Source organism: Pelodiscus sinensis, chromosome 24, assembly GCF_049634645.1.
Source record: "Pelodiscus sinensis isolate JC-2024 chromosome 24, ASM4963464v1, whole genome shotgun sequence".
In the NCBI taxonomy this organism is placed as follows: domain Eukaryota; kingdom Metazoa; phylum Chordata; order Testudines; family Trionychidae; genus Pelodiscus; species Pelodiscus sinensis.
This window is the reverse complement of record NC_134734.1, coordinates 21732632-21755812: the sequence shown is the minus strand read 5'-3', so window position 1 is coordinate 21755812 and position 23181 is coordinate 21732632. Positions and strand designations below refer to the sequence as shown.

Below are 23181 nucleotides of genomic sequence, written 5' to 3'. Positions count from 1 at the left end.
AGCCAAAGGAAAGGGCCCAAGGCCTCCCTGGCTTGGGCCGGCCACGTGCCACGGATGGGGTCTGTGGCTCGAAGGGGTGGCATTAAAAGCGAATGGTCCCTTTGGGCTTCCCAGTCTGGGGCAGGGAGGGAGCTGTGCCCCCTGCTCAGGAAATCTGTCCAGGCTGGGGCTCTGGGGGGGGGACAGACCCAGGCCCCCCCCGGCTCGCCCCCCCCCCCCCCCCGGCTTGTCCCCAGGCAGAAACGGGTGCCATTTGGGCCTGCGAGGTGGCCGCTGCAGGTCACGTGAAACCAGACACCCAGCCGGCACCTCTCGCCCCGCCTGGCCCGTATGCAAATCTGAGTAAACCCTGCATGCAACTGACAGCCCAGATTTTCCATCCGCCTGCCCCACTTCCTCAATCCAGCCCACATTAAAAGAACTGGCAGCCGAGCGGTGGTGCAGCATCCCGCCTCTGGTCTCCGCTCGGGCAGGCAGCTGATCCAAGGTCGGTCTCCGAGAGCAGCCACGAGTGCCAGGTGAGCCCCCCTTTCCTCCGGGCGTCTGGCCTGTCCCCTCCCCTGGGCAAAGGGGCTCTGATAGCTCTCCAGGCAGGGCGGCTCTCTCGGAAGCTAGGGCAAAGGCCCCTGCGTTTGGTGTCCGGTGCCGAGAGATTCCCACCTGGGGCGGGGTCAGGAGCTTTTCCCCAGGGGGCCGAAGGGGCTTCGTAGCCCCAGATGGCGGCCTTCGCTGTGCTCGGCGTAGGTTCTTCGTCCGCTTTCATTTCCTTCTCCCCGAGCATCAGGACCAGGCAGCAGCAACCTGGGGCCATTGCAGAAGTTGGCTGCTAGGGCTGACTTCCCCAGCTGCTCTTTGCAGTCCGGGGGTCCGGCTTGTTGGTAGCATTACGGGAGCACTCGGAGGCCTTGCTGGAGAGCAAGCGCTTCCGTGGGGCTAAGCCCTGTGACTACTTGGAGAAATAGCCCCCGCCCTGGGGGGCTTCTGCTCTGAACAGACGGGCAGACAAAAGGGGCAAGAGGGGAAACTGAGGCACGGAGTGGGAGACATGACACCCCCCCCGGGACACTCCTGAGACAGAAGCCAGGTGTTCAGCAATCCCTGGCACACAGAAGTGGGGTTCAGCACACTGAGCCCAGCAGGCAGGGCTTGTCCGTTCATCCCTGGTCACTTGCATGCCGGGCAGGGCTGGAGGGTGGCTGCGGGGTCTGATGGGGGGGGGGGGGCAGAGGGGTAAAGTGGGGGTAACACTGGATGTGATGTGGGTGCTCCGTGCAGGAGTGGCAGTCAGGAGACCTGCACTGACCACACCCAGCTCTGTGCCCCTGGGCACGTCCCGTCCCCACGCTGCCCCTACGCTTCCTCGGCAGGGAAATGGGGACTGTAACACAAAGGCAGGCAGAGCGGCGCAGTGGTTAGAGCAACTGGACTGGGAGCCAGGGCACCTGGCATCTGTTCGCAGCAAGGACTTGCCGCGAGACCTTCGGCTGTGCCTCAGTTTCCCTGTCTGTGGGAAATGCCAGGAGTGGGAGGGGGGAGCTGAGGGGCAGACTTAATGTGCTCAGGCAGCTTAACCGGCATTCCTCCCAAATCTGCAAGGCATCCGCCCCGGGAAAGGGCCCTAATGGGAAACAGCTGCTGGGCTCATGTGACAGATGTTTGTGCAGCCACAGGCAGGTCCAGGAGGCCGGGCTTTGGGGAGGAGGGGGGGGGTAGGATCCGGCTTGTGAAAGAGGAGCTTGGCTCATGCTGTGTTGTCTCTAACCAGCCCTACGTGACCCCCCCCCCCCCCCCCCCCCACACACACACACACTTTGTATCTGTGTTCAGTGGCGCCGAGGGCTCCATGCAGCCGGGATACAGGAGCAAAGTCCTCGTTCGCCTCATGGCGCAGGCGCAGTGCACGATGGAGCAAACCCCTCCCCCAACCCCCTCCTCCCTGCTCCCTGCAATGCTAGACTCCCCACTCCCCACAGCCCCAAGGGTAACTGCTCCAGCTGCAGCTGGGTTCAAACTGGGCACTAACACCTGCCGTGGGTCTCTCACTCTCCGCTCCCCCCCCCCCCCCCCCCGTGGGTCACCCACCACCAGGTTTGAATTCAGCACCACAGCACAGACGTGAGCTAAAAGGGCAGCTCTGGCAGCGGTAGTAGGTTGTTATCTTCTCTGCAGACAGGCCACAAGAGGGGACCAGGTGCGGCTCGTGCAAGGTGGGCGTGGGGTCAGTGCCCGGAGGAGAGCTGTAGTGGCCGTGCGTGGGAGGGTCCCCGTGCTGCCCGCGACGCTGCCCTGTTCATGGCTGGCTTTCCCCTCCACCCCAGCAGGATGTGGTGGATCAGCCTCCTGGCTCTGCTGCTCCCGGCAGTGAAGGCCAGCGTGTACCCAGAGGAGACGCTGGATTCCCCGTGGGAGCTGTGGAAGAAAACCTACCGCAAACAGTACAATGGCAAGGTACCCAGGGAGGCTGGGGTCTGGTCACAGGGGAGGGGGCTTGGGCCTAGCTGAAGGGGGGGGGCGCTGAATGCTCGGCAGGCTGGGCCCCCCAAGCAGCAGCTGTGCCGCTAGTGCCCAGGTCTGTCTCCTCGGTGAAGGCCATGGGGCTGGATCCCCTTAGTGGCGGGACCGCAGCGCTTTACACAGGGCCGGTCTGAGGGAAAATGGAGCCCTGGGCAAACTTGGTGCCCTGACCCCTGTGGGCCTGGCACCACCCATTTCCCCTGGTACCCGTGGGCTTCCCAGCCCTGGCATCCCCATCCTGGGCCCCCTTTGCCCCTCTGCACAGGGCCCCCTTCAGCCCAGCCCTGCACTTTCTCCAACCTGTGCCCCTGGCACACAGCCCCCAGGTCCAGCTCCCTCCGCCCCCTTTGCCCAGCAACACCCGTGCCCAGTTGTCCTCCCTCACTAGCTATGGTGCTCTGGGCATTAGGGATGCGAACGACTAATCGACTCTTCGATGAGCAAATGCTTCTCAGATAGTCAACACGCTAGTCGACTGGTCGCTTCCCACCCTTGCTGCCTCTTTCTGACAGAGGCAGCAAGGGGGAGGGGAGGAGAGGAGAGCGGGTGCTTCAAAGGGGCAGTGCTGTGTGGAGCCCGGGGTGATGTGGGGACTCTCCCGCTGACCCGGGCTCCATGGCTGCTTTGAAACGCCGCAGGGAGCATAGGTTCAGTGGGGACTGCTGGGGAGACGGCTTGAGTCCCCCGCTGGCCCCCTGCTCCCTGCAGCGCTTCCGCCGTTGAAGCGTAGCAGCAGGGCTAAAGGCGCCCTTCCCAACTAATCGGATAGTCCATGCAAAAGGCATCGACCATTCCATTAGCCGGTGAATGGAAATGTTACATCCCTACTGGGCACGGGCCCAGCTGGCCAAGCCCTGAGGCCGGCCCCGGCGTGACACCCGCTCCGCCCTGGCGTGAGGAAAGGCAGGGCCCTGTGGTCCCCCACCAGAGCACGATGGGATTGGCTCAGTGGCTGACCGAGGGCTCTGGGCTGGAAAGCGCCTCGCCCAGGTAATGGGGTTCGGGAGTGGATGGGGCAGTGTCGTGGGCACCAGCAGGCCTTGCTGGTTCTTGGGCAGAGGGGTTAGGGGAGACCCCAGAACCAGAGAAGGGAGGGGCAGCGTGCAGGCTTCTGACGGGGGTGTGGGGGGGGCAGTGGCCCTGCGGCTGGGGTTTCTAAAGGCCCAGGGCTCCCCACCACTGCCGACAGCCTCGGGCCCTTTAAATCCCCCCCAGAGCACAGAGCCATCCCCCACACCGTGCCCAGGGGCCCTGGCAGCGAGGGGCAGCCGTAGGGCCCTGGGGAACATACGACTGGACTCGAAGGGCAGACGGGACCTTATGAGCATCTAAGCCTGACTCCTGCATACGAGGCTGCACAGTCTCCCCGCTAGGAGGCAGCTCCCGGAGATGAACCTCGGCCCACGGGCAGCCTGGGCGGTTCTAATGCAGCTTGGAAGCAACCGCGCCTTCAGGATGTTACGTGGATGCTGGCAGGCTCTAATGGGCCGGGATATAGGCAGTCTGGTCTAGTGGGTAGAGCAGGTGCGCAGGCTGGGGAATGAAGTCGAGGGTGGTCATCAGAATCGGTTCCCAGAGCCAGCGGTCGAAGCTGACGGTCGGCGCGAAGGATCACTCAGATCAGAGCTGGGACCGGTCGCCGCGGACGGGAGGCGCGCACGGAGGGGAACAGGCCCTGCGGAGGCGGGTTTGAGGCAGAAGTGGGAACAGGGCTGCATGCGGGGGGGGGGGGGGGGGGGACAGGAACGAACAGGGTGTGATACAGCCACAACAGGAAACCACCTGGTTTCTCAGTCAGACTTCCTGTTCCTCCTCTTAAATAGCGCAGCTGGACCAATCGGTGGAGTCGGGCGATCCACCAATCAGAGCTCCTATGGGCGGGGCTGTGACTGGGGTGCTTAGGTCTAGGCACTGGTTAGCCCACTGGGTTTTAGCAGCCAGTGGGTGGCAGGTGTCTGGAGACCGGCAGGTCTGGGTTCAAGACACACGACACCTCCTCCATCCCAGGGCAATTGGGGAGGCTGTATTCTAGGTACTTCTCACCTCCAGACCCTACTCCCGGAGCCCGTGCAGGGTCTGGCTCTTGGAGTCCAATAGCTCGGTGCATTTCTGTTCACGAATATCCCTCTCTCCGTCCCCCTCCGCAGATGGACGAGCTCTCACGGCGGCTGATCTGGGAGAAGAACCTCAAGTACATCAACACCCACAACCTGGAGTTCTCTCTGGGCAGTCACACCTACGAACTGGCCATGAACCACCTGGGGGACATGGTAGGTGGATGGAAAGTCCTCTGAATTATCCGTGGGTGCTGCAGCAATGTTACCCTATGTCTGTCTGTCCGTCCCGCGATTGTCGGTGGCCTGGAGCCCCGTGCCTCAGTTTCCCCTCTCTCCCTGTGTCTGCCCCACTGTTCTGAGCAGAGGCTCTTCAAGGCAGGGACGCATTCTTCTCTTGCCCTTCTGCCCCGAATGCTGCGGGCTGTGTGTTCCATCTGGGGATGGCGACCCCTCCGCACCGGCCCACCCTTCCTTAGGCTGCTAAATGGGAAGGCATCTCAGCGGCCTGGAACGGGTTTAGATCCACTCCGGTGGTTTGGCCCGATAGGCCCGCTGTAGTCCTGCAAGGCTTTCCTTTGGCTTCCCCCAGGGCCTGGCGCTCGGCACCGCAAATACAGCCCCTTCGGGCTGGCCCGTCCCTGAGGAGCTAGGGCTCGGGGGTCTGGAAGGACTCTTGGAGGGGAAGGATGATCCAATGCTCAGGGCACCACTCTGGCCCGCAGGAGGTCAGGCTTCCATCCCCTGTTCATTGCAGAGCCAATGGGTGACCTTGGATTAGTCACCCCGTGCCTCAGTTTCCCCATCTGTACAGTGAGGAGAACCGCACCATCCTGCCTCTCAAAGGGCTGGGAGGGTAAATAGATTAAAGAGTAGCACATTTCCCTGGCGTTGCTTGGGTCCTTAATGCCGTTAAGTTTGTGCAAATTCCCCTCGCTCCCTGACAATGACAAAGGGGAACCAGCAATGTCTCCATAAGAATTTGGCGCGCGCGCGTGTGTGTGTGTGTGTGTGTGTGTGGGGGGGAGCTCCAGTCCTCCTTCCCTAAAGAGTGCCTGGAGGGTGGGAGGCTCGGGGGGAGGGGGGCACACCCCCAGCCAGCCCCTTTCACCTGCTTGGTGATTCCCTTTTCCGTGTGGTTTTATGAGAATCAGTCCCATTCCAGGCACATCCCGTTTCCCTGGCACAGTCAAATCCACTCCTTGATGTAAGTTATAAGAGGAGGCTGCGTGCGGCATTGGGTGGTCCTAGCTCTTCCCGTTTAGGAGGTGTTCTTCCACAGACAGGCAGACAAACTTTGCAGCAGGTAGTAGACACGCTGGTGAGGGGGGTTCTGTCGGTGTCACGTTTAGGCAGAACTTGGTGACACTATTCGTGCTCCGGCATCTCATCCGCCCTTCCCTGGTGACGTCCTCTCTGGGGGTGAGGGCGCTGCGTTGCCATAGCAATGGGCGCTGCCGGTAGGAAAGTTGAGGTATCTGGTTGGTTGCATCACAGCTTAGTCCTCCCTCGCCCTCCTTTCGTGGGCCGAGTCCTGCCACACCTTAGCTCGGGCGCGCCCTGGGGTCTGCAGAGAGGCGGTTTGGGGGCAGCGCCTGGCACAGTAGGGCCTTGCTTGGTGTCTGCAGGCGCGGCTGCCATACACGCACTCACAAGAAGATCTCGCCAAGTCTCCGAGTGAAGGACTTTGCTCCTATCCCCATCTGTCCATGCACCGAGTCTGGCTGCCGGTCCCTAGAGACACAACCTGCCTCCGTGTCTATAGGCCCCTCCCTCCGTACTGCACCAGCTTAAACATGCGTTTCATGGCAGGGTGGGGGGGGGGAATTCTCTCTCTTGGGGGGAACTCGTTTTCCTCTCCTCCCAGGGCGTATACCGGCCCGGCAGGTTTCGTTACGCTGAAGTTCTCTCCTGTGCAATCCCCTTTGTATCACTGCCCCTCCCTGCCCGCACCTCCTACTCTGGGCCACGTGTGGCCGCTTTGGCCTAATGTGACCACGGGACTGTGCCAGCGCCCGGCTCGGCCCAACGCCTGCCTCTCCTCCCCCAGACCAGCGAGGAGGTGGTGCAGAAGATGACCGGGCTGAAGGTCCCGCTGTCGCACGCGCGCAGCAATGACACGGTCTACGTTCCCGACTGGGAGGAGAAGGTGCCGGACTCGGTGGACTGGAGGAAGAAGGGCTACGTGACGCCGGTGAAGAACCAGGTAAGCGGCGCTCTCTTCCAAGGTCGGTGCTTCCTTTTCCGCCCTGTTGCGCGCACCGGTCCGGGGGCTGCGTTCTGGGCTCATGGCCACAGAAGTGGAGGGACTCCGGATTTACGCCAGGGTCACCGAGATCAAACTCCGAGCTCCTTACCCCACACGCTGGCTGGTTTCCGTTTTCCCCCTTTCCTTCCTCCCTCTGACCGTCTCCCCTCCCCTGCCTCAGGGCCAGTGCGGCTCCTGCTGGGCGTTCAGCTCCGTCGGGGCGCTGGAGGGCCAGCTTAAGCGCCGCACCGGGAAGATGCTCTCCCTCAGCCCCCAGAACCTGGTCGACTGCGTGACCAAAAACGACGGCTGCGGGGGCGGCTACATGACCAACGCCTTCGAGTACGTGAAGGAGAACAGGGGCATCGACTCGGAGGACTCCTACCCCTACGTCGGGCAGGTCAGTGCCCCGGCTCCATCGCCTTGGGGACAGAGAGGGGAGCAGCTGGGGGCAGGGGCTTGCGGCCATGCACCAGCCCTGGCGTGAGCGCTGGAGGGCAACGCAGCCGCTAACGCCTGAGAGCAGAACGTGCAAGGCTGGGGGGGCGGGGCCACACCACCTTGCCCAGACGACAGGAGTGTAGGAGAGGGCGGAGCTACGTTGGCGGCTGCTCGGCCTCTCCCGCCGCTGCCCGATGTACGGAGCTGCGCCCCCCTTACCTCCCTTGGCAGGCGGGCGCCCCCGTGTCAGGCCCTGCTCTGGAGCAGAGCCCCTGCAGGCTGTTGCGAGTCATCCAAAACACTGAACAGTTTTCAGATTTCAAGCTGTATGGGAAAGTCGGCCATTCTCCCTGCTTGACTCGCAGCCGGGCCTCCTGGCCGTGCCCCGGCCCTGGCTACTAATCCCCTTGCAGCCCAGCTGCTCCCATCCTGGCTCTCGCCCTGTGAGGCCTAGTTCCTGCGCTGCATCTCTTCCCTCGCCTTCCCTCTGCAGCCTGCTGCTGCTTCCTTCTCAGCAGGCCCCTTTTCGGTGTGGCAGAGCGTGGGAGCTCTCTGCTGGCTGGACAGTGCACTGGGGGGAGGTTTATACAGTGCCCAGTGGCTTTGTTAGGGAGCCTCGTTAGCAACTTTGTCCGGTGCCTCCAGGCCGCTGCGCACGGGCCCAAGTGCCTCCACAGGGTGGTTCTCCCATGAAACCTGGGATGGGTTCTGCAGGTGTCCTCATTGCCCTGGGTCAGTTGTTCCCAGCTCCTGAGTGGAGGGTGGAAGAGGCTGTTTTCCTGGAGCATCGGGGCAAAGCTCCCCAGTGGTTTGGCTTTGCCTGGCTCCGACTGCAAGAGCTGTCTGGAAAATTCCATCCGTCTGTTCCTTCCTCCCCAGCATCAAATTTGGATGAAATGGACTTTCTTTTTCCCCCACGAAGGTTTCAAAGTTTTGGTTGGAAACCAAAATATCAGCTTTGTTGCAACTGGAAACCGATAAATAAATCTCCCCCCCACCCCCCCTTCAAAAAAGGAGGCGTACGGGATCTTTCGAAAAAGGGTTTTTTTCCCGAAAACGCGCGGCTGCCATTATGCAAATGAAGTGTGGGAAATTCCAATCCCGGCTTCATTTGCAATTTCGATCTCTCTAATTTACATCCCTGTTTTGAAAGAGGTGCTTCCGGGCCACTCGTGTTTTAAAGTTACAGACTTTCCACGGTTCCCCCGCTGAGACCGATAAACTGTTGGTTTCTCTCAACCTGGCCAAAATGTTCAGTTTTGCTTCCCAAAAACTGGAAAACAAAATTTCCCCTATAAAATGTAAAAATAAAATCATCAGAACCGCCCCCTCCCCTCCGGCAGTTTCCGATTCAACAAAGCAGCCAGTTTCCTTTACACGCACCCCTCCAACCTTCTTCGGGTGTGAAACTGCAACCTGTTCTATTGGTGACGGAGCTGCCGGTGCTCTCTGCCCCCTGCAGGATGAAAACTGCATGTACAGCCCTACCGGCAAAGCCGCCAAGTGCCGCGGGTACAGGGAAATCCCAGAAGGGAACGAGAAGGCCTTGAAGAGAGCCGTGGCCCGGGTGGGGCCTGTGTCTGTGGGCATCGACGCCAGCCTCTCCTCTTTCCAGTTCTACAGCCGAGGTAGGAAGGGGGGAGCCTCGTGCGCCATGAGAGGAGAATGGGTGTTGCCATATGGTGGGCTGTTCTCCACCTTGGCTCTTGCTGGTAGGAAGAGGGGTTTCAGGTGTGCTGGGCATGTGTGGTTGGGTTAGGACTCTTTGCATTTCATTCCCCCCTATTAATGACCATCACGCCTGTGATTCCCGGAGGGATCTCAAAGCTCATGGAAAGCATTGCAAATGCCTCCGTGCAGACATCACAGAAATGCAGCCACCTCTGGGGTGGGGGGGGGGGGGGGAGGAGGCGGCTGCTGGGCAGACAAATGAGGAAAAGGGATGAGGGATTTTGAGTAAGGGCATCTCTTGATCTAATTCGAAGTCCCAGCTGATCTTTCGTGCGCAGGCCGAGCAGGCAGGGGCTGGGTTCGGGGGTGGCCTCTCCAACGTTGTGAGTTGTGTAGTGAGTCCCAGTGTCTTTGCTAGTGACATGGGCGAGGAGCTCTTTGAATGCTTGCATGTCCAAGCCACCTAAGGGGCTAGACTCCTATTTTACAATGGGTTGATTTGTAACCATCAGCCGAACAACTAACAGGGTAGCACTGATTGTCATGCTTTGCATGGACAGCGGCTGAAATTAAAAGTCTGGCCAAATGTGAAATGTTGATGAAAAGTTCCAAATCTGTGTTTTTCCATTTTTGGACATTTGAGCTTTTAATAACAAAAAATCAAAGTTTTCTGCAGGCTGTGCAACATATTTCATTTTGTCAAACATCCAGTTTTCTGCCTAGTTTGGATGCAACGTTTATGAGCAGTCATGTTACACCTACAGCTTGATCATTTGGACCCTGACAAAATAACAAATTGCCCCTGGAATTACCGCTTGTATAACACTACCCCTAGGACTTGAATAAAGCCCTGTTTGGCTCTTTTACTAAGGTTGTCTAGTTCAATCTTGATGGTAAAATTGTTTGTGAAGGAGAATCCACCAGACACCTCCCTAAGTTGTTTCAATGGTTAATTACTCTCAATGTTAACGACTTGAGTTTCGTTCCCAGACTTTTTCAGACAACATATAATTAGGCTGTGGAACTCACTGCCACATGAAGTCATTGAAACCAAGAACTTGACAATTTCCAGAAAGACATTAGACTTTTATATAGATAACATGCGCAGTCAGAGTTGTTGCCGTTAACGTTTACTATTTTTGGAAGGGATATTAAACCTTGCGGTTCAGGATTTAATAATAACAGTAGGTGCTAGATCAGAGCTAGGGGTTTGCAGCAGTAGATCTTAAAGCACTTATCAAAGGAGGTCAGTAACATTATCCCCATTGTGCAGATGGAGAAACTGAGGCGCATTGTGGGGGAGGGGCTTAAGTGTAGTTCTAGCTCTCATAATGTGCTAATGTGGCAGGCAGCTGATCGCACATCTGCCACTGTGGCGTTCTTATGCTTTCCTCCGATAGTGTGTCAGACGAGATTCTGGGCTAGCTGGGCCGTGGGCCTGTCCAGTCTGGCGATTTCCTAGATCCTCTAATGTTATGCCCCCGAGTGACTCCTGCCCTTCACCCCCCAGGTGTGTACTACGATGAAAGCTGCAATGCTGAGAACGTCAACCACGCGGTGCTGGCGGTGGGCTACGGCACGCTGAAAGGCAGCAAGCACTGGATCGTCAAGAACAGGTCAGGCAATGCCAGCTAGAGCCTTCCGAGAACGCCAGCTTCCGCCAGGGCCGTCCTCACTTACACACAGAATACGCCGCGGTGAAGGGCACCTGAAAATTTGGGGCACCGCTGGGTCTTCGTGCCCACCCACCCACCTCTGCCGATCCCCGCTCCGCAGCTCTGCTCCCTCTCTGGGGAGAATCTAGCTGACAAAAGAGTGACAAAGCCTGGCAGAGCTATTAGCAGGACCTGGGAATGAGCCATTCCAGTGGGAATGAAGCCCTTTCCCAGGCGTGTGCCAGCCCCAGCTCTAGACTGTCCGTGTCTCAATTGACCGTGCCAGTCGACAGGAGCTGAGTTTAAAATTTGCTTTAAAATATTTCCGGAGTGAGTTGCTGAAGATGATAAAATCATCTCCCCTCCCCCTTCTCCCTCCCCCCCCCCCCCCAGCTGCCATGGGGCACCAGTTTCATAGTACTAAGTAGGGCCCCCTAAATCCTAAAGACGGCCCTGGCCTCCCAGAGCAGCCTCCGCCTCCGTGTGGTGCCTCGTGGTGAGGAAAGGTGGCGCAGGGCTAGAGGGGCCTTCGAGAGCTGGGGAAGGGCCAGTGCATCCTGGCGGAGCGTTTCACCCCCTCTCCTGTCTCTCCGCAGCTGGGGAGAGGAGTGGGGCAATAAAGGTTATATCCTGATGGCCCGGAACATGAACAACGCCTGTGGCATCGCCAACCTGGCCAGCTTCCCCAAGATGTGAGCCCGCCGTCCCGAGCGCTGTTCCACGGAAGTGGCTGGATTCCTGAGCTGGCATCGTGGAGTATCGGCCTCTCTGGCTGCGGCACGGGCTCCGCGGCCGCGGCTGGCTCCTACTTGGCTCCTGTGCTGTTTCGTGCTTGCAGTTTTTTCTACTCTGCCCTCCTCCCCTTTCGACTGGCAGACTCAGACGCAGGATCGTCCTTGTTCTAGGAAACTTCCCCTATATCTCTACCTCCCCCCAAATAGGCACCTCCCTCCCCCGGGTGAAAGTCGGTGACTGTGGATAACACATACAATGAATTGTCGTCCTATGTGCGGGAGGGGTAGGAATTAAAATGCTCACCCTGCAGCTCAGGAGCAGGCCTCTCCAGAACAGTAGCCAGCACGTGTCCTAAACTCTGGATCTACCCTGCGGCATCCCTTCTTTGCATGCACCAGCCCGTGTAATGCATGCCCTGCTGCTGAGCTCTGTCCTGACCAGACAGACACACAGCTCTGAGGGATTGTGTAGCCCAGATTCTGAAACCTTGGGATGCAGCAGCAAAGTGTGTGTGTGGGGGGGGGGGATTGCCTGGATTTCACCTCCTGGTGAGGTTCTGCATGTGGCTTCATGTTCCCCTGGCCTGTCTGTCCTCTGTTGCCTCTCTGGGGATGAAAGGGGAGGGTGCTTTGCCTGTCTTCTGGCATTTATGGCCACAGCAGTGCACACTCCACATCCCGTTCACTCTTGCAGCCAATGTCCCCTTTAATTTTTCCATTCGTGTGCGGAATAAACTTTGTTCTGTGCACCGAGGCATGCGTGGATGTGCACCACCAGTAGAAACACCTGCTGCCGGCCGTGGGTGCTCTGCTAATCCGCTGGGCGGCGTCTGAATCTCTTCTGGGTGGCTGTCCAAGTGCTCTGCTTACAGGGAACCCTGCTTTGCAGCCCTCCCCCAGTGTTGACAGGTTCTGGTGAGACTGACATGACTTTGTTTTTAAATAAATCCAGTTGGGAATGACCCGGAACTTGTGTGGCGGTTTGCGCTGTATCCAATACCACTTGCTAGTGCAGCCCTCTCGGCGTGGTGTCCGGTTGGGCGGGGTGAGGTGTCTGCCTGCGGTGTCTGCCTGCCTTGTTGCTAAACCTCAGGCCTGAGTCGCTTGGGCCTTTCATTGGAGGATTTCAATGCTCTTTGAAAACATTACAAACTGCTCTTAGCCCCTGCTGCCAGATAAGGTGGCTAACAAAATGGAATATTTCTCTGAGTCTCCATCTGCTCCCTGAGGAAAGCTTTGGGTTTTTTTTCATTAAAAACCTCAGTGCCTGAAAGTGGGGAAAACATAGATTCTGAACCCTGCAGCAGAGCCTTATGGGACTTGTAGTCCCAGCTGCCTCATGTGGCCATTCTTCTTTTTGGGGCAGGCTCCTTCGTTGGACTTTATCTCCCATGATGCACCATGGCCATGGGATTCCTATGATGCCCTGCCTCACCACTCCAAGAGGGGAGACTGATGCATCATGGGATATGTAGTCTGAGCAGGAAGTCGCCATATAGAGGGGAGAATAGGGGCAGGAGATCCCATGAGGCTCCAGGGAAGCACTTCGGAATTGCCTTTTGAATTTTTTTTAAATGAAATTTTCCATTTCAACGAGGGAAGCCATTTTCTGACCAGCCCTACCGGGTAAACCAGTATCCCAGAGTTCCAGTCACGTCGGATTCAGATGCGATCGCATCGGCCAGACCTGCAGGAGCGCCGGGGAGGACCACGGGGTCAGTCTGCAGCCAGCAGCCTCAGTAACAAGTCCCAGCGTGCTCATGACGAGCCGGTCTCTTCTCCGTGGGACACCACCCCCGGGGGCTCGCTTCACCCATTGGTGCAATGCAGGTGCCTGTGGGGTGACCCTTAGACATGTCCAAGGGCTGATCACAAGGTGGGAGGGCTACGGCTGTAGCAAAAAGGTTTGTTCACAGAGCCAACTGCAGGCCAGGGTGGCACTTTTGAGAGAGGCCTGGGGCAATAGAGGGAGGGAGGATCGGGCCAATGACTCCCATGCCACCCCTTCCCCCAGCCCTTTTCCCGTTGGTTGTAAGCAAGCAAGACCTTGCTCATTCTTCCGCTCTGCGCTGCACCGATACAGCCTCCGCTGGTGTCGGGTGCGCAGTGCAGGGCCCCACGGGAAAGATGGGGACAAATGGGAGGAAGTTCAGAGGGGACTGAAACTTAATCAAAAGTGATTAAAGCACAAGAGCACCTGACTTTCCAGGAAAGGTTTTTTTTGGGGAAAAAAAAAAAGGTTCTTTGGTGTGGAGTTAGGGATGCCAAAGTTTAACTGGTTAATCATAAGTCGACGCTCATCAGTTTCTATTACGGGCTAAAATCTGCCCTCCTGGGGAACCGGCTGATCCTACGCTCTGGAATCTGCAGGCAAAGTGCCAGCTCCTGGGGCCAGTGTCCTGGGAGTGGAGCTGGTGCCTTGGCAGAACCCACAGCACGGGGCATAACGGGAACCAGGTTCTACTGCAGCGCCCGCAACACGGGGCAGCCGACTTCCTGGGGGCGGGGCTTGCAGCTGGGAGCCACAGCGTGCCAGGAACCTGCCAGCGCTACCGCAGAGCCCACAGCAAGGGGCAGCCGGCTTCTTGGGAGCCATGGGAGCACCCCTCCACCATCCTTCCCTCCCTAGTCCCACCAGCCAGACATCGAAAGCTGTTACGAGGAGGGAGGTGAAAATCTCTTCTCGTTAACCTCTGAGGACGGGACAAGAAGCAATGGGCTTAAACTGCAGCTAGGATGGTTTAGGTTGGACATTAGGAAAAACACCCTGCTTGTCCGGCTGGTTAAACACTGGGATAAATTGCCTAGGGAGGCTGTGGAAGGTCTGGAACTGGAAATGTGTAAGAACTGGTTGGACAAACCCATTAGGGACGCTCGAGGTTTTACACAGCCCTGCCTAGCAGGGGCCTGGGCCAGATGACCGAGCGAGGTCTCTTCCAGTCGCCCACATCTATAATTCTATCGTGGCTGCAGGAAGCTGCGCTGGCAGGAGGAAGCAATGATCGGATCCAGTGAGCTGAGCTTGGCTTGTGGGTTCTGCTTGGTTCCTCTTTCTGGCGGGGTGTGGGGCAGCTGTGTGTATTTCTGCACTTCACATGAAACCAGGCGGAGAGTGGAAGGGGAGGGGTGTGGAGAGAAGGTGGCAGAAACCGCACAAGATGCCCCGTACACCAGCCCCTTGCAGAGCGACCCAGTGGTCTGCTGGTGCAGTTGGCTGCTGTGTTCTGGTTTTACCATCGCCAGCCCTTCCCGTGAAGCAGCAAACGGCTCAGCCCCCGCAGCTTATGTTGTGCTTTGCAAACTCACGTTCACAGGGTTGCCAGCGCCGAGCATTTAAAAACCCTGAGGCGGGGGCCTCTACCAAAGGATGATTGACTTAAAAAAATCAAGAGTGCTTTCCGCCCCTCCCCCTGCACATGTGGGGCTCTTTTTAGACTTGCTTTCCTGTTTGGGCATCACTAGGGGGTCATGTTCCAACACCCATCAAAGGTTGGAAACTGGCTCTGGTTTTGAGTGTCTCATGGGATCCCGTGACTCTGGGAGCTGGGGCTTAAAAGCATCACCGCTCGTGAGCCCTGTGATGGAAATCAGGAGCGTTGGTGAAACTGCGCTGGCCCAGCTTCCCGCACCGTGAGGGAAGAAGAGGTGGCCATGTCCTGGTGCAGAGAATCGTCCCTCCATGCCAGAGCCAGGAGAGGGCAGCTTGCTCTTTTCCCAAGCGCACTGGAAGCCCCCGGTCCTAGATCAAGTCTTTAATTCCAAACCTACATCAGCCACATCATAGATGAAACTGGGATTCTGTGTCTGCAAAACCCCAAGTCCCACTTCCGCTTAGGGGGTCTCTACACAACTGATGTAAGTTACACGGGTGAGGGGTGTGAACAACCCCCTCAAGCGATGTAACTTACATCACCTGAAAGTGGCGTCCACACTGCGGCAGAGACTCTCCTGCTGACATAGCTTCTGCCCCCTCTCTGAGATGGAGCAATCACACTGATGGGCGAGCACTCTCCAGTCGGTGTAATGCGCCTGTACCGAACTGCACAGACACAGCTGTGCTGATGCAGCCCAGTACTAAAGACACACGCTGGCTGATGGCCCTGCAGACAGTGCCGTGTCACATGATGTGTTTGCAAACCCACAGTCCATTTTTCAGCTCCTGAAACTTTAGCAGAACTTTCCTGGGACTTCCTTTTAATGCTAGAACAACTCTTACCTCCACTCTGGGTTTAAAGACCGCAGGGGTTGGAGTATCTGCCACATCCCTCCCAACCGTTAATTCCTCTGGCTGCTAAAAAAAAAAAAAAAATCTACCTTGTTTCTAGGCTCAGCAGAACTTGATTTTTATTTTAATTAGGATGGCTCAGAGCAATGTTTATTTTCAACATTTCCCCCCCTGTTTTTATAAATATAATCTTCACAGTCCTGCACAATGAAGGGATTTAAGCATTTTTTAAATTGATTTAAGTGTTCACAGTTGCAAGACTCAATGGGCGGGTCAGATTTAATGACCAACTACTGACAGTCAGAAAGTTGAAACTCTGTAACTGTTAAGATGCAGTGTCAACATCCCTTGTCAAAATACATCAAGCAAATTTTCAGTCAAACTGGTTCAGAAGCTGCATTTTTTTTTCTTTGCACTTTGCCTGTCTGTAAATGTGTTATGGGTGGAAATATTTTGTAAATTCATATGGGTGTGCACGGTGAAATCGGGGAAGTGTAGTACTAAAAGGGACCTCAAGAGGTCATCTTGTCCTGTGTTTCTCAGTGACCGGGCTGTGGACCAGCTCCACTCCTTGAGATTGTCCTGAAACCCTTGAGGAAGGCAGCAAGCGGGTCCCTGGTACCAAAAAGGTTGAGAGATGTTCCAGACCAGTGTCTTGCACTCAAGGCAGGATGTGCTGACTTAGTTCCAGTCCTAATTTGTCTACCTAATTTGCCTAGTATCCAGCCATTAGATACTGGCTGTGCTTTTTACTCTTTGATTAAAGAGCTGTCTGCTACCAAAATCCTTTCCCTGTGCTGGTACCTGACGCCTGGTCAAGCAGTAACCTCTTTACTTTCTCTTGTTACGCTGAATAGAATGAGCTTGAATCTCAAGGCAGATTTTCCCATCCTTGTTCCCCTGGAGCCAGTGATGCTGGAAAACTTTCAATGATGGGAGTGCTGACAGCCAGCTCCCTTACCCCTGTCTGCGCCCTTTTCCCCCAGAGCTGGGGCTGGGAGCAGGGCCCTGTCTCTAGAAGGGAAGAACCTGGACAGGGAGTCAAGGCTGGGGGCAGGCATAGGGCCAGGAGCAGAGCCCAGACTGCAGGACTAGTGGCCCAGACTCAAATCCCCGGTGTAGGGCCAGGGAGTGGAATAGTGGCCATGGGGCTACAGGTGTGGGAGTGGGAGCAGGGCTCCAGGCATGAAGCACCAAGCATGAAGCACCAAGCAAGTAGCTGGAGAGCATGACACAGGGCCAGGACCTGCTCATGGTCAAGCCCTCTGTAAAACCCAGGAGAGTGCCACAGTTGTAACCACCATCAGGCAGATTCAAACCTGGGACGTCTGGAGCTTAGTGTAGGACCCTCTACAGCTGTGTTTCTTAAACTGCGTTCCGTGGTACACCGGTGTGCCGCGAGGCAGTCAGAGGTGTGCCGTGGAGAACAACCGTTCAAAATGGCCACCCTTAAAGGGGCAGGCGACTTTTTTTTTTTTTTGCTCAATAAGTTTCCCCCCCCCCGACCCTTTTTTCTCTCAACAAAAAATCCTAAAAAAAAAAAAATATTGTTTGGTGTGCCTCGGTATTAAAAAGTTTAAGAAACACTGCTCTACAGCTTGAGCTATAAAGCCAGCTGGCTCTCGGCTTAGCCTGTAGCGCTCCCTTGTTCTTATCTCTCTCTGTAAGTGGTCTAAGTGCCACTGCATGGCACAGTGACCCACACTAGGGGGGTGGGTTACACAGTATCTCCCACACCCCAAGTTCCCAGGCCGATGCCTATAGCACAAAACAGAAGAGGCCCCCCCCATTATAGATGTGACAAACCACTAGAGCAGGTTAGAGAAAAGGGTGAGTATAGTCAATGAAAAATAATTGTTTTTTCTCTTTTTGTCAGAACACTAAGAAACGTTCTGATTTTTCTCAATGAAAAAATATTAATTAAAAATAAATGTATTTCCAAATGCTGTCTTTTGTGCCTAGTGCAACTGAACAAAGAGGATGGGGGAGGTGAAAAGTATCCCAAATGGGAAAAAGCGTTCGCGTCCAGTTTTTCTGCTGAGGGGGGAAAAAAAGAAGGAAATCCCACCACATGGTCCTGCTCCACAGAAGATGGAAGGGGAAACTGAGGCACAAAGAAAGGCCATGACTTATCTTGCAAGTTGTTGGTAGAGCCAGGAATAGAACCCATGTGCTTTCAAAGCAGGTTCAGGCTTTGCTCCTATATTGTCCAGAGGGTCCCCTGAGATCGTTACCCCATCGGACAGGGCAAAATTCTACAAGGCAGAGCTTGAATTTCTCTCGCAACCTTTTTAATTTTAAAAAACCCCATTTAATGTGTTTTTTTAAGTTGCCGACAAAAAATGTTCTGACCGGTTCTCGAAGCCAAAAAGTTTCCCTTTGCCCCACTTTGGCCTCCCGTGTGAGGGGGCAGGTGTTGGAGCTCCAAGGAATGAGAACTAGGCATTTTATCCTGCTATTCAGGTCAAATTTAGCTATTTGGGGGCATAACTCAGCCCTCTTTGTTTTGCAGAGCAGCAGATTGGGGACCCAGCTGATCGTCTTTGACTTCTTTCAAACTGAGAATTCTCAGAATTTGAACTCCTTTCCACGGTTTCCAAGCCGGTCTTGTGAAATTTGAGGAAGTGGGTAACAGCTGCTGACTTCAGTGTTTAGACAGCATCTCCGGAGTGCCTGGTGCTTAGCAAACAAAATGAACAGGGCCTCTTCTGCCGCTTCCCCCTCCCTTTTGCTTATCAGAAATAAAATGCACCAGTTCCAGTTTACTCCCGGTTCTCTCCTCTTGATCACACTGTGCTACGCTAGAGACGCATGATTGCGTAAAAACATTCCTGCCTCAAAGCCCCTGCCTTGCCTGCGTGCTGCGTCACTGCGTGCACCAGACTTGACACAGGCTTGGGGTTTGCTTTTAGTACTTTGGGTAAAGTGGACATTGTTGTTTTGATCAAGACCAGGCCGTCTAGGCTCCCGTACAGCAAGATTCCATGGCTGTGGACACTTACAGAAATGAATCTTCTGGTTTTCTCTTGTGGCTCCGAGCACTTACCACCTGGTAGGCTAAAAAGAGAGCTTAGTAACACACATGATCAGCAATAGCGGATTTGTCTTCAAATACAGCAGCTTTGGCTTGGATCACATTTCTTTTTGTTATGGCCAACAAGTTATCAAATGCTGAAAGGGGAGGGGTTGTTTTTAAAATCTCTTTTGTTTACACCATTTCATTGTCCGTCAACGTGCTTTGAAAAACGTCAAATCAAATATAAATTCTGCACTTTGGTTTTTGCCATGTCGGCGGGCTATTTTACAAAAGAAAGGTTTCAGATGCCCAATAAGCTGAACGTAGCGATGCAGCCTTGACGCTGGGCAGAGCTGGCCAAAAAAGAATTGGATCTCATGGGAAATTCCCACATTATGAAATGTGGGGATTTCAAATTGGGACAAAAAGTTGAAATGGTGACATTTTGTAGCGTAAGAAATATTCTGCTTTGGAAAAATCAAATTGTCTGTATTGTTAGCCAAGGAGAGGAATGCTTTAGTTTTTGATATTACATTTATGTTTAAAAGCTAAAGATTTACCCGGCGTTGCTCAGGTCCGTAACTCAAATACGTTTTGTTTTTCTTCATTTTAATCATTGCTCTGGGGTGGGGGTGGGGATGAGGGGCTCAGTATGCGGGCTGCCTTGGAGAGAGGACAACTCCAGCCCTCCGTCACTGCAGCAGCTTGGGGCCATGTGAGAAGTGCCACTACGTGGCCACTGCGGCTGCAGCCGGCACAGCCAGGGGAGGGATGCATGTCCCCGACCTGGTGGACGAACAGATATAGAGACAGACACCGAAACAGCCAAAATCTCTGAAATATATAGTAGATAATGGTCCTTTCCCTCATCTCTGCCCCCTGCTGGCCCGATGGGGTTATAGCTGTCCTGGTCCCCATTTCTGGCTCCTTGCTGCCTCCTATGGTCATTCTCCAGTGTACCTGTCCTTCCTACAAGACCCCTCCCTTTCCGTTTTGAGAAACAATTGAATTCCACGCACATCCCACTGCCCTGGTGCAACTAAACCCTGACCTTGCTTTAAGCTAGGATAAGAGGAAGCTGCCTACCAAGTCTGGCAGTCCTAGCTCCTAACGTTTAGGAGGCATTCTGAACAAACGGACTCACGGACAGATGGAAAGACAGATGGCCATTTCTAAACTGTAGAGCAAGATGAGAAAATCAAAATAAAACATTCAGAAAAATCTGTTGGAAATGTTATCGAGAGCGTCACGTCCTCACAAAACATTTCAATTCCAAGCAAACGAGCTTTTCTATTGGAAAATTGCTCCGTGGAGGATTTTTCAGCTGACTCTAACCCCAGGACAGCTACCCCGGCACCACCCTAATGCAGGACACAGCGGAGGAAGAGAATGACACCCTGTTCTCACCCAGCCTGCTGCTGGCATTCTAGGTCTCATTAGTCTATGCAAAGTGCCAGTCTCCATATGCTAATGTGCCCCAAGAGGGTATTTCTGCTCGGCCCCCTGCACTCCAGAAATTGCCTGGGTGCCTCTGAAAGTCCCACTCAGTCCTGGGTGCTCAGGCAGTTCTGACTCAATCACACTGTTTGGAGAACACGCTGGCGCCCAGCTGCCAATGTAGCAACCACTGGGCTGGGACTCCTGGGACTGGGCTCTAGTCCCTGCATTACCGCTGCCCTGCTGTGGCCCTGGGCAAATCGCGTCCCTGCTCTGTGCCTCAGTTTCCCCTTTCTTGTCTATTTAGTGTGTGAGCTCGGGGGGCAGGCGCTGTCTTTCCCTTTGTGTGCACCACGGGGCCCTGAGCTCAGCCAGGCTCTGCAGGTGTTACATAACACTGGTGTTAACTTAAACCTCCAACGGGGGACCCCAGTGGCTGTTGGCACCAGTCTGAGCTTTGGAAAATGTTGATCCAATTAGTTTATTTTTAAACTCTCCACCTCATGTGCTGCTGGTTCCAGGAAGGGAAAGAAAAACACCTGGTTTTAATCATCTGGGGCGGGGGACTGAAAATCAGCCTGCAGCCTTATGAACAACCCTCTTTTGATACAGTCACAATAACAGTGAAACCAGAGGTTCTGCCTTTTCTTCATTCGCAGACCCATGTGACAAGCCTGGCAGGGTGAACTCAAGTCTGTCTCCTCACAGGCAGCCAGAGAAGGATGGGTGTTCGGGCTCCCTAGGAGTCACCCTTTTTGGCAGGGGAATCGGGGAATTCTCACTGCTTGCTGACCAGTTCCAGACTCCTGCATACAAATCTCCACTGGGCGAACCCCCATCAGGGATGTTTGGCATTTTGCCTTTTCCTTTGTACTTTAAATCTCCCCTTTGGTGTGTCTGTGGAACATGCTCGAGGAAGAAGAAATCCTGTTTCGTATCCCTTCTATCTAGTCTCATGTATTCTCTCTCTTACTCCAGCCCCATTCATCTCCCGTCTAGGGTGCAGTATTCCAAGGAACTTAGGGGAGTTAGATGAAAGTCAATGGGATTTGGGTGCATCATTTCCTTGAAAATTGCTTGATTCCTTTGAACATCCAAACCTTCTCCACCTAAATTGCTCTGAGCCAGATTCCCAGCTGGTGTAAATCAGCTTCGCTCCATAGACTATCCTCATTCGCAAGAGGTACAAGACACGGAATGGCTGAGTGTAGGAACTCCTGCAGGATCAAGGTTTGCTCGACATTTTGCTCATGACAGAGAGAGAAATCTCAGCAAGCCAGTGTCACATTTTTGCACCATCATTGAGAGGCGGAAATTGACATATTGACTTAACCATGCAGATTTTATCTTTCACCAGCGCGCTCTTGTTTTCCCCTCGCTGAGCAGAATGAAGCTGTTGGCTTGGATCTTCTTGGCCTCTCTTGCGGTTGGGGGTACAGCACATCTACACGCTGACCCGACGCTGGATTACTACTGAGAGCTCTGGAAGAAAGGCTATGGCAAGCAATACAGCACCAAGGCGATGTCTGGGTAGCTATGGGTTTAAGGTGTGTGGGTGTGGGAGAAGGATTTCCATGGCCATCCCCCCTCAGGTCAGCTGGGATCCAACATGCTAGCACCATGCCAGCTGTCACTGAGAATACTGCCTCCCCCTCCTTCTTGCCTAAATCGTCCCTGGAGGTAGCTAATTTTTCAAAGTGTGTCTGAGCCTGCTGACATTTTTCATGCAAGTCATTCTTCTGGGCTGAAAAATGCAGATTTGGGTTGATGGAAACAATTGGGGAATTCGGCTCAACGTTGGCAAATGCTTTCAGTTGAATAAAAAAGAGATGGAAAGATGGAAATGCTTCACTTCAGTGTTTAATCAATAAGTCATTTTGACTTTTGTTTTTGGAAGCCATTTCCTGTTGGACGTCCCCTCGGTTCTACGTACACCAGAAGGGCTGGAAAGCTGTAGACTGCACTGTGAATGTTTGATTCTGGATATTGTGTTGCATCCTGTGGAAGAAAACATTGTCCTCACTCTGCATTTGTAAGCAACAAGTAGCCAGAGGCAGTTTTATTATGAGCTGCAGCAAGAGAAAAACTGGTTCGGACGGGGGGGATCCCCCCCCTTCCGAGGCAGATCTTTGAATACAAGCAATTATGAAGCAGTTTATATACTATCAGATATAATAACAATTAGTCTCCTTCCCATTACAAACCCCAATGGCTAACAGTTATTTAGTTCCACCCAGATGCTCCTTATCTCAAGGTCCCTGCCAGAGTTAGCATTCTATCCTTATCTCTGTATGGAGGCGAGAGGCAAAGGCAGCGTCTAATTACAGATCTCGTGTTGTCAGGCCACAGACTTAGCCTGACTCTTGTTCTTTTGTTAACAAGACCAAGATGGCTGCACACAAATTCCCTTATTCCCTTTTCCTGCCTCCACATTCCTAATTTTATGAGCTGCTCCTTAATTGCTTTGTCTTCGTTGAAAGTCCCAACTTGGGGTGATTAGCGAAATCCACAGCACTTTCCCCCTAAATATACAGTGTTATCACCAATGTGCCCGCTAATCTTTTCCATCCAGCTGCGGATCTTTTCCCATTCATGTGTGGAATATATTTTTATGTGCTCTGACGCGCACGTGCACCACCGGTAGAATAAAAACCTAGCTGCAGGTGCTCTGCCAAGACACTAGGCAGCTTGGTAATCTCTCCTGCCCAGCAGTACAAGCACACAGGGAACACTGGCTCTTACTCACCTGGGTGAAGTTTCACAGGCCCGCCTCTGGGGAAGGGGAGGAGGAGGCAATTGACCCAGGGCCTAGCAATTCAAAGGAGGCAGGGCCACGAAGCAGTGAGGCGGCTGAAAACCTGAGCCCTTTGCATCACGGTTGGACCTTCACACCAGAGTGCTGGGCCACGCATTCCGGACAGCGCTAAGGCTGGCGGCCCTCAGCCCTGCCCCTTACTTGCTTTGCTCTGCTCATTCTGGGGGCGCGGAGCCAGGCCCCTCAACCTTGCCCAAGGGCCTGCTGTCGGCTCCACTGGAGTTCCATTTGCCTTGCTATCGCTCCCACTGTTGATTTAATTGGCTACAGTGGGATTCTTCTCTTCCTAACCTGTTGAGTAGTGTTGCTGTGCGCTGTTAAAAAGCTGCTGTGCCCCACTCCAGAGCTGGCTGCATTTTGGGCTGGGGAAG

At 54.6% G+C, this 23181-nt stretch overlaps 1 protein-coding gene across 2 annotated transcripts; it reads left to right on the top strand.

Moving 5' to 3' along the window:
* Nucleotides 1–361: 361 nt before the first annotated feature.
* LOC102447447 (cathepsin K) lies at nt 362–12286 on the top strand. Of its 2 annotated transcripts, none has more exons than XM_006132057.3 (8): nt 362–518; nt 2319–2448; nt 4662–4784; nt 6619–6774; nt 6998–7216; nt 8720–8885; nt 10439–10544; nt 11180–12286. In XM_006132057.3, exons 2-8 carry the CDS (start codon nt 2323–2325, stop codon nt 11277–11279), a joined length of 996 nt encoding a protein of 331 aa, XP_006132119.1. In that variant the 5' UTR covers nt 362–518; nt 2319–2322; the 3' UTR covers nt 11280–12286. The 2 variants fall into 2 exon arrangements, with proteins under 2 accessions (XP_006132119.1, XP_006132120.1); XM_006132058.3 differs by having other exon boundaries at nt 363–518; nt 2322–2448.
* Nucleotides 12287–23181: the final 10895 nt, after the last annotated feature.

Coding starts and splice junctions, on each gene's coding strand:
- LOC102447447 (XM_006132057.3), top strand. CDS start 2,323: ATGTGGTGGATCAGCCTCCTGGCTCTGCTGCTCCCGGCAGTGAAGGCC. Junction 7,217..8,719: donor CCTACCCCTACGTCGGGCAG/GTCAGTGCCCCG, acceptor TGCCCCCTGCAG/GATGAAAACTGCATGTACAG. Junction 10,545..11,179: donor CACTGGATCGTCAAGAACAG/GTCAGGCAATGC, acceptor GTCTCTCCGCAG/CTGGGGAGAGGAGTGGGGCA.